The following is a 15544-nucleotide window of genomic DNA, read 5'->3' as shown; positions in this document are numbered from 1 at the left end:
TTAGCTGCCATTCTCCAGCTCAATGTCAGTGTGTAGAGTAACACTTTATTATGCCAAGCCACAGGCCACATTAATTAACCACCAGGCTGTAAGAGTATTTGCACCACAACCAGCTCCACTTGTCCCCATTAAAAATGAATTTGTCACTCAATAAAAGTGTGTTTGTCTGGAAAATAAAAAAACACTGCTCCTTCTTTCTCCCGTTCTTCGTCCTGCTCCTTTTCTGTGCTGTGTGTAAGTGAGTAAGTGGCTCCCAATGTCTATTAATGACATCCATTTATTTTCTGTGAGAAAGGATTTATTTCACTGTCCTTGTGGAGACCGTCCTCCCTCTGCCGCTATTGGTGTTGTAATTTAACAGCTATTACTATGTTTGTCTAAGGCCCCAAATGTTCGAGTTCGCTCTAGGCAACCTCTCTCTCTCTCTCTCTCTCTCTCTCTCTCTCTCTCTCTCTCTCTCTCTCTCTCTCTCTGTGTAACACCCCTCCTCTTTCCTTCTTCTGCTTTTCTCCAATCTGCTTCCCTTGGCACAGTTTCATTGTATTCGTTGGTGTTGGTCCCGAGAGCTCACGCAGCACAGAACAACTTTTCTTCTGGCATTTTCCTAATTGATCCATGGCAGCCCGCGCTGTGGTCTAGCTGTATTCATAGCTTCAATAATTCATAAACACTTCTCTCGGAGGGAGTTCATCTCATGTTCTTACACAAAAGAAATACAGAAATTCATGGTGTTGTCTGCTGATATGGTGCCATTTATCTATAAACAGGGTGCCTTATGTTTATCCTTGCAAAGGCTTTGGCGTATGGATGCAACAAGGGAACAATCTCAGCATATTTGTTTGAGCAAAAAGGAGCACAAGCACTTTTTATTTAGAAATGCACAGCATAGACAACAAGTTCAGGTGTTTGAGGTCTTTACTGGGTCTGTACATTAAACTAAAAGCTGAGCCGAGAAGTTTTCAGCCTCTGAGGTATCCAGAGAATGAACTGATTATCATAAGTACTGTTTTTAATCAAAATACCTGCAAGTCACAAGTAGAGTATACGACACAAATATCCAGATGGGAAGCAGAGCAGAATTTCACGGTAAACATTATAAAAACTTGAAATTATTACTCACCATTAATGCCAGACTTGGCATCTCTTCCCATAAAGCTAATGTTGTGAAACATGTTAGGGTTGAGAGCTATTCTCAATCAGGAAGACAGTTATTACAGCTATTAAAATCACCATCCACTTTACGTAATGAAGGCAATTAGCCAGAGCTACCTTGGCTGGAAAGCATACGACCATTCCCACCCACAGAGGAGAGAGAGAGAAAATGGGCCATTTCGTCTCGCCGTTTGTCAACTCCCACATGTTTAATACAGGAAATACTGATGCTATTAACATGGTTCCGCCAGTTGACTGATGGCTTTCCCTTTGTGAACGATTGTATCTCTCTCTGTTTGTAGGAATGCTGCTTCAGGAGACTTTCATCGAGGAGCCTGATGGCCTGGTGTCTGTGAACCTGCTGGTGGTTTCTGCTGTTTCCGCCTTTGCAACAGGGGCCGTCCTCTCTGGCCTCACTGTCTGCTGGATCATGAGTCATCGCCATCGCCACTCCCGAGGTTCTGGAGCCAGCGGCGCCCGCCGCAAAAGTGACAAAGAGCAGAGCATGCTGGGGCAGGGTCGCAGCGGGTCCGTAATGAGCGTAACCAGAACCAGCGGCGGTGAGAGGCGTCGTTCACAGGCAGACAACCCCTTTGTCACGCCCAACGGCTGGCCTAAAGGAGAGATGGACCCGGGCCTGCTGCCTACGCCGGAGCAGACCCCGCTGCAGCAGAAACGGGCCATGCGTCTCCCAGACACCGACTGGGACCAGAGCCAGACCTTCCTCACCACTGTGGGGACACCATGCCCCAACAACTCTGTCATCTACCTGAGCTCCAAGTTCCTGCATGGAGGCGGAGGGGGTGGAGGGATGGTTCGGATAGAGGACCCGGGGGAGGTCATGCTGCCCCCGCACACAGAGCGCCAGCGCTACCTGATCCTAGCCACCCAGAGAGGAGAGCATGGTGGCAGTCGTCCCAGCGGCACCCTGAGGAACTCAGCGGGAGAATACATCTACCCCGCCACGCCGCAGGACTCCCCCGACCGACGGAGGGTTGTTTCCGCTCCCACTCCCCACATGGACTATGGGGAGCCTCGCTGGAGTCACGAGGCGCTCAACTACAACAGCAACAATGGAGCGCCCTATCACCCCCAGCGCCAGGGCCTCATCAGGCCAGAAATGCATGGGCCTCGAGGGCTGGGAGAACTGGCTGACTTCAGCCATCTCCTGGGGAAGAACAAGGGAGAGCGCACCCCCAGTGGCCAGTGAGGTGAAGTACGTGAGCCCTGGCACCAAGCTCTCTCTGAACACCCATTCCCTCCAACAGCAGACTGGAATAAATCAACCCCTCAGACTCACTGTCCCGGTCCAACCTTACCCTGTCTGTCCTCTCTCACTGTCATTCAATGTTCTGACGTCATTCAGCCGACTGAAGAGAGAGACAGAGAGAAAAGAAACAAAGAGAGCGATGGAAAAGAGGAGAGAACACTCCTCACGTCTCCGTTCCTCTGCTCTTAATCTGAGGTGCACCCCTCTGCTCTGTAAGTGGTCCGACCCTCAGAGCCTGACTTTGCCACCGCAGGACAAACAGGAAGGTAAAGAGAGGGGTGCAAAGGAAAGGGAAACTTCACAAAGAAACATGTGGGGATGAAAAAAAAAAAGACAAGTTCACTTACAGCGCCAAATGTGAAAGGTCTCCCTCTGCCATTTTGTTCACCGTTTTGACACCATGGAGCTTGTTTGAGTGTGAAGTTTTGTTTCTGCTTTTGTTTTTTTTTTGTTTTTTTGTGCCAGCAGACAACAATGTGCTTTACTATGGATTTCAGATGAGACTAAAACTGTTGTAGCCGTGCCAGAGGGCACTGACTCTCAATGAATCACGCAGTGTGCGAATGTGTTTGTGTGAATGTGAGTGGCCACAACAACCCCAACCAGTGTCCTGTCTTTAACTGTGAAGTATAACTATATAATGAAGTTTCTGTGAGGAGGACGTTATTTTCCCTTTTTATAAACAATCACAGAGAGACAAACGGATTTTATTATGTGTGTACTGAAGTGTTTAGCAATCAGAGGTTTGGGTGATTGACCAGTGGCTCGTGAAGGGTTGAGACTCCCATTGTAATTTTTGTGATTGCCTCAGAGGCAGCGCTGGACAAGAGCCATCACGGAGTGCAAGAAAGCAATAATAAGCAAGAAACACATAAAGGTGAAGATGAAGCCAATTTTAATTTGATGTTTTGTAACTGTTTTCTCAGCAAAGCAAACGGAAGTTTAGGGATGTGAGAAGAAGCTGGGCACTGGGAAAAGGAACAATATCTCCCCTCCATTCTTCCCTCCCTAGCTGCCTCTCAGTATGCCTGGGTCTGTCTGACCTGACCTGAGGCCCCCCTGGGCTCCGCAGTCCATTTGAAGGAGGGAATGTGAGCTGTGGCTGTCTGGCTGTCTGACTGGGTCTGTGAGGCCCGGCCGCTTGGGAGCTCCATTCAGCCTCTTCTGCCCGACACTGAGCCTCTTTGTGCCCCAGAAGCAGGAGGAGACTGCGGCAACAAATAGCCGTTAAGAGTCAGGGACCTAGCCCACCGCCGCAGCCTAGCGGAATATCAATGAGGAGGACAGCAGCGCCATCCGTCATGTGAGATGTACCAACCAGGACCGGGCATCTCTTCTGCTTCGCCCACTCTGGTTATTCACTGGTTTGCCAGGGCAGGGAGGGGCTGAGGGCTGAGGCTGGGGCTGAGGCCAGAGTTGGGGCACCGCTAACTGTCACAATGGTCATCCCTTGTGACTTTATCCCTTTTCTGTCTTTCAGTGTGTTTCACCACAAAAGCGGGATAAAGAAAACAGATGGGCATGGGTATACTTGGGTGTGGAGTTACTCTTTCACTCCGTTGTCTGATCTTTTGATGTTTTCTGTTTTTGTCTGTTCTCGATTCAAATGGAGATCCAGAGATAGCTTTTTTTCTCATCTGGGTCGTTGCGTTGATGTTTTTGTGTGTCTGTCGGCTTGTGCGTGTGTGAGTCTCTTTGGGTTTATGTCCATGAATGCGTTACTCATATTGAGTGCAACAAACAGCTTTGATCAGTTTTACTCTCATTCTCACCCTTCTTTTTTTTTCCAGTCCCTGTTCCTCTCTCAATGTTAGCCCTTTGCTTGACATTCATAAATCTGTGTTAACAGTGTCAGAGCCCTGCGTGGGAGCAGTGTACGCTATACAGTGTATTTAAACCATTATACTTTACACAAAGACGCGCAGATAAAAGGGAGAAGCTGGACTCGGCTTAGGCGAAGGGGACTTTGGGTCAGATGGTAGATACAAAGTACACACACAAGAAAATATCACACTGTACAAAAACTAAATGCGTGAGCCGATATGACACCTTTCAGGTTCTGAGACTTAATTTAAAATATGGAATGTTTTTCCACTAAACCCTATTTTCCATTTAAAGCCGCAGTATGAAGCTCAATAGAGCTCATTGTTTGTGTTTTTAGGCCTGCAATTTAATTGGTTTGGTTCGCTCTTACAGCTCTCATCAGTGTCGTTTTCGGCCTCAGCGAGCAGCGGTTTCCAGCAATAATGCTCAAAAAACTCAACCGTACCGGCCCAGCAGTGAACAGCAGATAGATAAGTGACTATCCGGTGAACATAGTGGAGCAAGGATCCCACAAAAGTTTGGATGCAGTGTAAAACATAAATAAACCAGAATGTGATCATTTACTAATCGTTTTTGACATACGCTCAATTGAAAACAGTGCAAACACAATATATTTAATGTTTGACTCATCGGCTTCATTGATTTTTGTAAATATCTGCTTATTCTGAATTTGATGCAGCAGCATATTTCAAACCAGTTGGGACAGGAGCAACAAAAAACACCTGTTTGGATCGTTCCACAGGTAATCAGGCTCATTGGTAACAGGTGATAGTGTCATGATTGGGTATGAAAGGGGCATCCTGGAAAGGCTCAGTCGTTCACGAGCACTCACTTTGTGAACACATGACTGTATGAAGGATGTTGCTACATGAGCTCAGGAACACTTTGGAAAACCTTTGTCAGTAAACACAGTTCGTTTGCAAATTATTGCATTCAATTTTAAATCGAGAAGTTTTTAATCCAAAAGGGTAAACAAAGCTGTAAATCTGACCAAATATTCGACACCAGCCGACAGTCTTCAACACTCAGTGATAGGGACACGTTTCAGTTGGTACCAAAACAGTACAGAGGCTCAGTACACAGCCCTGAAAAACACACGCAGCCAGAGCTGGAGATACTGCATGAGACAAGCCAGTGAAAGAGATTTATGAAAGCAAGGACAGAGGAGGAGGTCAGGCGGGCGAACATGATGTTACTGCATTACTGCCTCACCACATTAGTACAGTGTATTCTTTACACATTCCACCCTGAAACAGGTCATTAGTATTGAGGATACGGAGCCCTCCACCAGCCCGTCCCCTCATCTCCCCGTCTCCATCTCTGCTGTGACCTGAGTGTGTGTGTGTGTGTGTGTGTGTGTGTGTGTGTGTGTGCGTGTGAGAGAACGGGGCCTCTCTGTCTGGCTTGCGCAGCCAGCCGTGTCCTCGCTCTGCATCTCCTCCGGTGTTTCGCTAAACATGCTTGATTAGGCAAAGTACATTCCCGGCCCTCTAATGGCCTGATGAGCCCTTGAGAAGATTACTACAGACACATCAGCTCAGAGAGGGAGGTGCACGTTCAACCGGCTCTTTACCCCTCCACGAACCACCAGCCACACACACACTCACACGCATGCACACAAACACCGGCGGCCCTTTAGCCAAATTTGGGATGCAATTGAATTAACATCAGAAACGGAGCTCGGGCTTGAAATAGGCCGACAGTGACTGGTTCTAGGAAAGGTTCTGTACATGATGTTATCTTACTAACTCTGTAATTTGATTACCTTGAGTTGAACGTTACAGAGCAGCTCAAGAATTCAGGTGTAACCTCATGGGAGTAAGTCTGTTTATTAAAGCCATCATCCTCCCTGTTCTTTACATACTTCATGTCATTCCCATTCCTCCTCTCTCAACAGCTGCACTGTGTCTTCTTTCCCTTTTCATTGTTAACAGACTCACTATCTCTCTGCACCCCCCCCCCCCCCACACACACACACACACGCACACGCATAACATCTCTACCTAATATAAGCCTGTGCTTTCGTGCTATTTGTCACCATTGAAGGTTAGCTGGTTAATTTAATGAGTCAATGACAGAAACAGAAATGAAAGTAATTCACAAAATCCTGCTTTATTTCACCAAATCCTTAATGTGTTACAATTTTTTACAACATTTTCAAAGCCTCTCATGCGGGAAATTGCTTTCCTTTGCTTAGAAATGATTTTGTTTTGAGGTTTTTTTTTTGTTAAATGTGGCACATATTGCCTTCAGTCCCACGTACGCACACGCACACACACACACACATTCTCCCTCTTTATCTCTACCCTGCACATATCAACAGGGTAGAGATGGAATTCCCACACAGCCCTCGTGACCCAGTCTGTGTTTGTGTCTTATTCATCAGGTTGAGTCTGTGTGCTTGTTGAAGAGACCATGCCTTTGTGTGTTGGGGTTGTTTGTGCCGTGTGGCCCCGCGATGCCCCCCCAGCCAATAACTGCCATCTTGCCCTGCAGTGCTCCACTGTACTGTCTGTGCTCTGTGCCCCAGAAAGAGTCCAGAAACAGAGGCTAACCTGTACTGAATCCACCATCGCACTTGGGAGCGGCGACACGAAGCTGCTCCCCTCCAAGCCAACATCTGAGAGGGGAAAAAAAAGCACAAAAACAAGGCGAAAACAAAATCAACATTTGCATTTTTGTAAAGTTGTAGATGTATTTAGTCAGCACTGATCATTTTTGTCATGTTTGTTTTTTCTATAGTTTGTTTCTGTGGTAGATATTTGGTTTGAAATTATATGGAATATTATTGTATATGATTTCAATTTCGATTCTCTGGTGTGCCGGATTTGATGACGACAATGAAGACGAACCTGATGACTATCATGATTATTATTGTATTGACAGTGACAATGAAGCAGTATACTGTGAGCAGCACCGTGGTGTTGTGTCCTGTTTGGATGCTGAATCTAAAAAGGAAACGGTAGAAGAAGAAGAGGAGGAGGAGGAGGAGGAGGAAGAGTGAATGAACTCATACAGGCTGAGGTTCAAAAAGAGATTCTACTTTTCTCCTGCAGAGCGGAGTCTCGTTGCTACTGTGAAGGACCCCGCCGTCCTGTGGCTCTCACCAGGGACCTCGGGGCAGGCTGTCATCAGATGACAACACATGTCCCTGCTACGTGTACATAACCTTGATGCTTACATGTAATTTAAGTGCAGTAGCTGCATGACGACACAGCCTCTGTGTGTGTACAGAAGTAGCGACGTGTGAATTTGTACAGTACATGCAAGTGTGTGTGCTTGTGTCCGCGAAGAAATCTGTCTGTCGTCATGCAAAAGCAACACGTGCATGCACCCTCCGACAACTGCACAGCACACACATACACCACACACACACACACACACACACACACACACACACACACACACACACACACACACACACACACACACACTGCTGCAGTTGTTCACCATCCTCCACATTGTCCTGAGCTCTGCCTGTCACTCCGCATGGAGACTTTGCTCTATGTCAACTTTCTTATTCTAATAAACCACTCAGACATGGACCGCTAAGGTGTCATTATTGACTGCAGTGTGTTTGACTTCCTCCATTGATGTATATCATTTAGTTATAATCTCATAATAACATTAAAATAGTGTATTGATTAATGTAACATGAAATTAGTTCCGTTGTGCCACTGAGTGCTGAAGTGAAAGTAGTAGTACTCCATAATGAAAATACTCTGTTGGAGGTAAAAGTCCTGCTCTAAAAATTTATATTGGAGTAAAAGTGCAGAAGTGTCAGCAAAAAGTACTTAAAGTATCAAAAGTAAAAGTATTCATGATGCAGAATGGACCCTTTCAGAGAGTTCAATCCCTTAAGTCTGAAAAGATGATATTTTTCCTCAGGACTTCGGACTCAAGCTCTTATTTTGTACTGCATAGTCATGTACCTGGTTGAGGTGGAGCTAATTTGAACTTTTTCATAAACTGTTTGTTAATTTAAAGATCCTTTTTTTAAAAGCCTATTTTGCCCTCTCAGACCTTTTTACAGCTCTGCATACACCTGCACAGACATCTCTCTTATTCTGCATAGCATAGCTTTCCACAACTCCACCCTGAGCAGGTACAGTCAGCCACACACCTGAAAACACCTGTTCAGGTGTGCAGAGTCTGTAATCTAGTATAATGCATCATTTAAGTTGATTTATGTTTTGTATGTAAAATCAAAGTAACTGCAGTTGTCAGGCTGATGTGGTGGAATGTGCTTTCCTCTGAAATGTAGTAAAGTATGAAGTACCTCAAAACTGTACTTCTGTGTAGAGTGAATATGCTGTTATTACATACAAGTTTAATAAGGATAAAGTTGAATCCCCCCCACACAGAATCAAACTGTTTTTGTCATGACATGACGCTGTACAACCAGTAAATTAAGAGCTAGCAGTGTGCGAGTATTCACCTTTTTCTTTTGCAAGATTTCATTTTCCTACACACCTGTCTGCCAGGTGTGTGCTTGCAACTCTTACTTAGTTATTTTAAAGGCTTGAAAGAAAAAGAAAAACATACCATGACAATTTAACGCAGCTGCACCTGCTTCCTATTCTTCCCCGCAAAGACAGAAACAATACAAATTGTAGCCTTTGTATTAAAAAGTAAGAGCAGCAAAATATCTTGTTTAACTGATAGTTTTACTTCACTTTATTCAGAGAAATTAAATGCAAACTAATGAAACATACAGCACCACGTTAGCAGTCACTGTTACAGCTCAGTTACTTCAGCAGCAACAACCTGTGCAGGGTTTTCATACTTAGTATTCATTTTAAGTTGACGCTTCGATTGAGATACATGGTGTTCATCCACCATCCACAGTGTACTGAGCAGCATTATGACTCAAAGCTGCACATGGAGCAGGTACTGGAGTGCAGTACCATCAGTGTTCTTTAGAGGGCGGTATTGTTACATAACACACATTATGACTGTCGCAATAAACGCCAGAAGCCTGGAGCAAGACTTCTGCATATTCAGTCAAACAAGTCATAAAACAATGATAAAAATGTGTAAATCAGTGAGAGGAACTGTTTACCTGTCAGCTCACATTTCCCGGTGCAGACAGACATTTACATCACCCTTGTTCTTGACTCCCCTCTACCCTCCTCACTGTACTCCTCTCCTTCTCCTCCTCCTCCCCATCCAGCTCTCTGGGGAGCCTATCAGGCCATTTCACATCTGTTGAGCGGTGGAGGACCGTGAGGACCTGTCAGGGGCTCTCATTCGCTGATGTTTTATGGGCCTGAAACCCTCCAGTGCTGCAGTACTCGAGTGATAGGACTGGAGGGGGAGGAGGGAGGTGGACGGTGACTGCGTCCCACCCTGTGTGCGGTTCCACAAGAGCATTTGTGGCGTCCTCGCCTCTGCAGATTTAAGGAGACTGCATGTGCCAGCTTTGGGATAATTTACAGCTTGTTTACAGCCGGCCCGCGTCCCTTCAGATCTGTGAAAAAGTATGAGGGAGTGTATATGACACCATGCAGTCCCTCATCTCTGCATCCCTCTGACTCTCCTCTGATTCTATCCATCTCCTTCCTGTCTGTCCTTCTCTCCTGCAGCCCTGTCTTCACACACACACACACACACACACACACACACACACACCCATTATGGTGAAACTGATTAATGAAGAGGCTGAAACAGTGCCAGTGGGTACTCTCCTTGATTTGACTGCCTGCTCCACAGCTGAGCTCCACGTAATGCCAGCTGTCATCCATCTCACCATCTCAATATTTGGACTCCAAATACCCACTTTCTCTCCAAAGCTAAGCCTACTTTTTCCATACGTCTTGTAGGTTTACAACATCTAGGCACATTTAGGCATTACTCAGAACATTTTGTTTCATCAGAGGCCTGGTTGTTGGCATCATATTGACGTAAAGGGCGTGTGAGGGACTGAGCGTGGCAGTAGAATCACATTGTGCAAACGGAGGGCTTTATTTGCACACATTTCAATGTCCACATCGCTAACAAAGCACTTTAACTTGGTTATGAACACGTTTAACAGTTAACTGGGCAAAGTGAAGAGATAAAATTGAGAAACACATAAGCGCACCAACTGAAACCTTCATATCTGTCAGACGAGACAATGAACACAAAAACAGGGACATGCATTATACTTAAGCAAATAACATTAACTGAAGCTTGTGTCCCAGTTTAATCATGATGTAATCATGCATTTTTTTCTTTGCTCTATAATTTAACAAGACCCTGTAATCAGACAGCTTTACTGTGAGACTGACACGCTTCAGCTTGTGGACTGAAAGATCCTGATGAAAGCTGAAAAATCGCACGTGAGTTTGACATGAACATTAAAAAAAGTGTTTTTGTACTATTGCACAGAAATATATAACACAGTAAAAAAAAAAAAAATATTGCACAAGATTGCACATATGTCACAGATATTAGCGAATGTTAGCATTTATAATGGAGTAATATGTTATTCTAAGAATTTACCGTTTTTAGCCTGTTAGCATGCTAACATTTTCTAAGTGACACAAAACAGCAAGCAGAGCTGAGGCTGATGCAGCTGTCGTTAGTTTCTCAGGTATTTTCTCAGAATGTGGCGTTCGATGAAAATCGAGAGGATCATCAAAGTGATTCTAAAACTTTTGAGACATTTCACTTAAAATCATGTGCCAGTCTCAAGGTGGCACCAAAGCGGTGCAGACTGCAGCTGCAGCTCCTGAACTGACACTTCTAGCAAGCCTTGAAATTTATATTGAATAACACTCATTAAGTTATGCCTTATATTTTCAGCTCCCCTGTGAACCCTCAAGAGATGGTTCTAACCAGTTACAGTTAGGTAAGTTAATACAACTAGTAAATAAAGATTTACTTATGAATTAATGTGTCACTGTGTATCTTCTAAATGACTGCTGTGAACGTCACCCAGTGACAGAGCAGAGCAGATAAAATGAAATAGTATGGGGGGGGGGGGGGACCACTCAGCCTCTGCACCAGCAGAGATGTGTGACATGACAGAGATGTCATGCAGAGACATTCAGTCTGGTGGAAAGAGCAGTGGAAAGGTCATGTTAACTCTCAGCCTGGTATGTTACATGGATACAGGCCACAGTCAGAGCTTAATTGGCGAAGGTAAATGCGAACAACTATGTGAACATGGCATCCAGACACCTTCCTCCATACATGCACGCTGGAAGTATGTGGATGATGTGACAGACCTGAAGACAACGCATCCAACAGAAGACTATAAAGACATTTGATTTGTGTCCTCTCTGGGATTGTTTCTGTCTATCTATAACACACACTGCTCATAAATCGGGGAATATTGTCTGATTTATGAGCAGTGGACGTCATAGATTGACTCTAATGAGTAAACATCTGTGACATCTGAGGAGCATATTGTACTGGATTCCAGCCAGTTTTGCTGCAAAACTGAAAAAAAGATATTGCAGGTGCTTTGTAATAGCAATCTTGACCACCAGGGGGAGACATCAACTGATGAAAAAACCGTTGACCTGAAACCGCTCAAATCCATAAAAGCAAATTTAATCATTCTCCTTCTGTCCTTTTCTCTCCCCCAGCTTTTACTTCCAGCTGGCTCGGTGACAAATCAAATCAAACCAATCTAAAGCACATTGGGTATTTTCCAAGTATTTGAAAATTTAATACTGAAATGTTTTAAATATTTTACACTAAATGCCTGGAATGTAATGAGCGATGGAGAATTATGTGGGGAAGTGAGAGGGGGAACACTACAGCAATAAGAGGGAGGTAATGAAATAAGAACCACAAGGGATAAAATGTATGAGAAGGGGAGAGATGAGAGAAAAATTGTGTTGACAGACAGGTCCATAAAATCTAATTTGGCATTTGGAGTGGGAGCAGAGAGCCCCCAGGTGGACATATTGTATAGTGAGAAGCACAAAGCAGAAGGTGTACCTCATCATTGCTTCGATTAAAGAGGACTGACTGCTTCTCTCCGGACTGGAAGACAAACATATAGGAAATGTGGAGCTTTATGGATGAACCAGCCTGAAGCAGTCACAGCTGCTGAGCTTTAAAGTGTTACAGATGAGCTGGTGGTATGTTATCTGCACATTTAGATAAGAGGACAAGTAGCTCTAATGGAGTTAGTGATTCTTATTTAATTCCAAATGGGGGGAATCCAGGCAAGCTTGTTCACATGGGGGACAAAGCCGGTCATGAGCTGAGTGCCGTAGACCTAATTGTAGTTCTTTAGGATGAGGGACAGTGTTTTTTAAATGTGTCTCTGGAAGTGCTGCTCAAGGTCCAGTATTCTTCTCCTCCTATTCCTTTATGTGTTGATCAATGCCAACCAACACCAGCCGTACATTCAGAGGTGCAAGAGGTCAGTAGTATCCCATTTGGGTTCACTGCAGTAGTTAGCCTCAGCTGACCACATATTTAATTCACTTTATTGGCACTGCTCAGCTGCGTGTGAGCAGAGAACCACTGCTTGCTTTGAAGAGTGGAAGCTCCGCCGTGTGGCTGTCGGAGCTGCTTTCCTTTACATCTCATCATTTTGCAATTCAAACACGTCTCTCCACCTTTATTCCGACTGATTTCAAACTGGAGTTTTGATAACTGTGCATTATAATTATTAATCCCAGCAGCCTTACATGATGTGCACATCTGTCACAGAGAGCGCGTGGGCCTAATTGCAGTCAGCAGTATGTGTGGCTGTGTACGTGTAATTGGAAAATCAGCAGGGTGCGTCAGTAAATGTAAAGGCCTAATTGGCAAGTCAGCAGGGTTTACAGCTGCACCCTATGCAAACAGTGCAGGCACGACATGGCAAACATCTTCACCAACACAAACACCACTGAGAACTGGATTATTTGTGTTTGCGTTTCTGCAGCTCACTGCAAAGATGTGCATGAAAAAAGATGTTTTATCACTGCAGGATGCAGTACGTGAGCTGTAAGTAAACCTTTTTATCCATTATGGTGTGTAGTGCCTCAGGCACCGTCTGCTGTCCATGTTCAGACACATCACGCCTCCACATACTCACTACAAACTGTGATCGCAGTGTCTCCAGTTTAATTCAAGCAGGGGATGTTTTTGTTGTCCCTTCAGTTTTCATCCAGCGTCATCATCGTCAAACTTTTAATTGACTTTGATTTGTAGCTGAATACCCACAAAACTAATGGCGTTCACATCCGCCTCAGCTGTGTTTTTACTGCTAATTAACACCACTGTGCATGTCATTGTTAGCATGTCATCACGCTGACATTACAGCATCACAGAGCCGCCAGCATGGCTGCAGGCCTTGTCGCTGTACAGCTGAAGCCCAAATCTGGCATTCTGGATGGGCTGAACAGTTTTCAGTCATGTACATTTCTCTACTGTGCCTTCTGTCCCTGGAAATGTAATACATTCATCGATACCAAAAACTGAAATATATACAACCAGTCCTTAATTTATCTACAGGCGCTAATTTCAGATGTTTTACTCACTTGAATAAACCATACTAGACCACCATATTGTCCATTAAATCTGTACAGCAAAGGCAGATTTCTAGTGTTTCATTTCGCTTTTTTCTGTGTTAATAAGCTAAAGAAATTGTCATCATACGGTGTTTCGCACTATTATGAACTTCACTCAGACATGTTTAGCATCATGTTTAGCACCATTATGATGGTTTGTTTCCAGGTTTTATAAGGGATAATGAGGCTTTCCATGATTTCAGAAGGGACCTCCATACTGCTCATGCTGCAAATGAAACACAGGAGCCTGAATATAAGCAGATGCTTTTAACGCTTTTGATTGCATAAAGCAATTTATACCTTTTTGGTGTCTTAACACATTTCGGCTGCAGTCTTTCACCATTGCTTTTTATTCCAGCCAAGAAACCACTTTTAACCATCAGATCTCATCTGGATACTTCTGGAACTGAATTAGGAAACTCAGAGAATATGTTGGCCCCATATGCAGATGATGTAGTTTTGTCCATATCCAATTTGGCACAATCTACACCAGCATTATCCCATCTTATAATAAAATATGGGACATTTTCCAGATATAAAGTGAATGAAATGAAGCCATTTTAGAGACTCAAACCTCCCAGGTTTTGGTACCTGCACAGTCATATTACATCACAAAAATAATATAGGTAAACCCTCTGTGACTTGGACGTATCACTGTATGATATATTTCTTTCAGTTCATTCCATTGAAATCTCCAACATAACATAACAAGAACAGCTGTATTTGCCTCTGTAAGACAGAGGTGGCTTTCAATTTCCCATCTGGTCCCACTGGTACCTTTAAGAGCTGCAGTGTTTTGGTTCAGATGCTTCAGAAATTCCCTGCTTAATAATTTAACAGAATAGACCATCCACCATGTCCTCATATAAACACATGTTCTCCAAACAACTTATCAAATTAAGGAAAACACAAAATCCCTCTGTGATGAGTACAACTGAGGTTCTGGTTTACAGTGCCAAAGTTTTTAGGAGTAACATCGCTTCTGTTCTCCTCAATTTGCCTTCTTTAAAATTGGCACTTAGGAGCCTGGATTTAGACAAATGGTCTGAAAGGAGACGAACTAAGATTACTGATCTACACATCAGTGACAGACTGTTCACATTTGAGGAATTAAAACAACCCCAATACTCATTTCCTTTAATATGAAGTAATTTTATTGCTGAAATCCAACATAAATATTTTTATAAACTCATCAGAGTGTAGGAAACTAGCTTGGAGTGATGGTACTGGATAAGAAATGATGTGAGCATGGAAACAATTGGCTTTTGTTTTTACTAGTAATACCAGGTTTTACAGGAACCTGATTTATATTAGCTCAATCCAATTCTGGAAGAATCCAATAAAGCCATCTCTTAGCCAATGACTGAAAGGACTTTCATGCTCTCTATTTAACATTTGCATTGAAGGAAAAATCCCAGGACTTGAAAAAGATGCGAACCATTTATAAACTTCCTAGAAAATAGTCCCATGGAGGATTTGTCAATGGCGAATCTTAAAGTAAAGCTGTGACTTGAGTAAGTTTGGACTAATTGTACACCATCAGAAGATTTCTTTTACCCTTTATTGATTGGTTAACAGTTCATCTGTGACACGTGAAAATACACACAGTATGTTTTAGCCTGTTTTCTGTCTTTTTTTTTTTTTATCATGTTTTATATGTTTGATTAGCTAAAAACAGAAGTACAATGGTTTATATATATTTATATATATATATTCTACAATCTTGGTAATGAAAATAATGATTTTGGTCGCAACTGTGTGATACTATCTGCAATGTTTTGATCATTTTCTCTTCGTT

General features: G+C 43.6%; 1 protein-coding gene across 1 annotated transcript in view; it reads left to right on the top strand.

Annotated features, from left to right (window-relative positions):
• sema6bb (sema domain, transmembrane domain (TM), and cytoplasmic domain, (semaphorin) 6Bb) overlaps positions 1-2743 on the top strand; it is a 117368-nt gene extending 114625 nt beyond the window's left edge. Inside the window, exon 17 of the mRNA XM_076726085.1 lies at positions 1455-2743. Coding sequence (XP_076582200.1) covers positions 1455-2362 — 908 coding nt within the window. The 3' untranslated portion in view covers positions 2363-2743. The remainder of the gene's footprint in view (positions 1-1454) is intronic.
• Positions 2744-15544: the final 12801 nt, after the last annotated feature.

The sequence above is a fragment of the Chaetodon auriga genome, chromosome 3 (assembly GCF_051107435.1).
Source record: "Chaetodon auriga isolate fChaAug3 chromosome 3, fChaAug3.hap1, whole genome shotgun sequence".
NCBI lineage: Eukaryota > Metazoa > Chordata > Actinopteri > Chaetodontiformes > Chaetodontidae > Chaetodon > Chaetodon auriga.
Note: the sequence above shows the minus strand (reverse complement) of the source record. Positions and strands in the feature narration are given on the sequence as shown.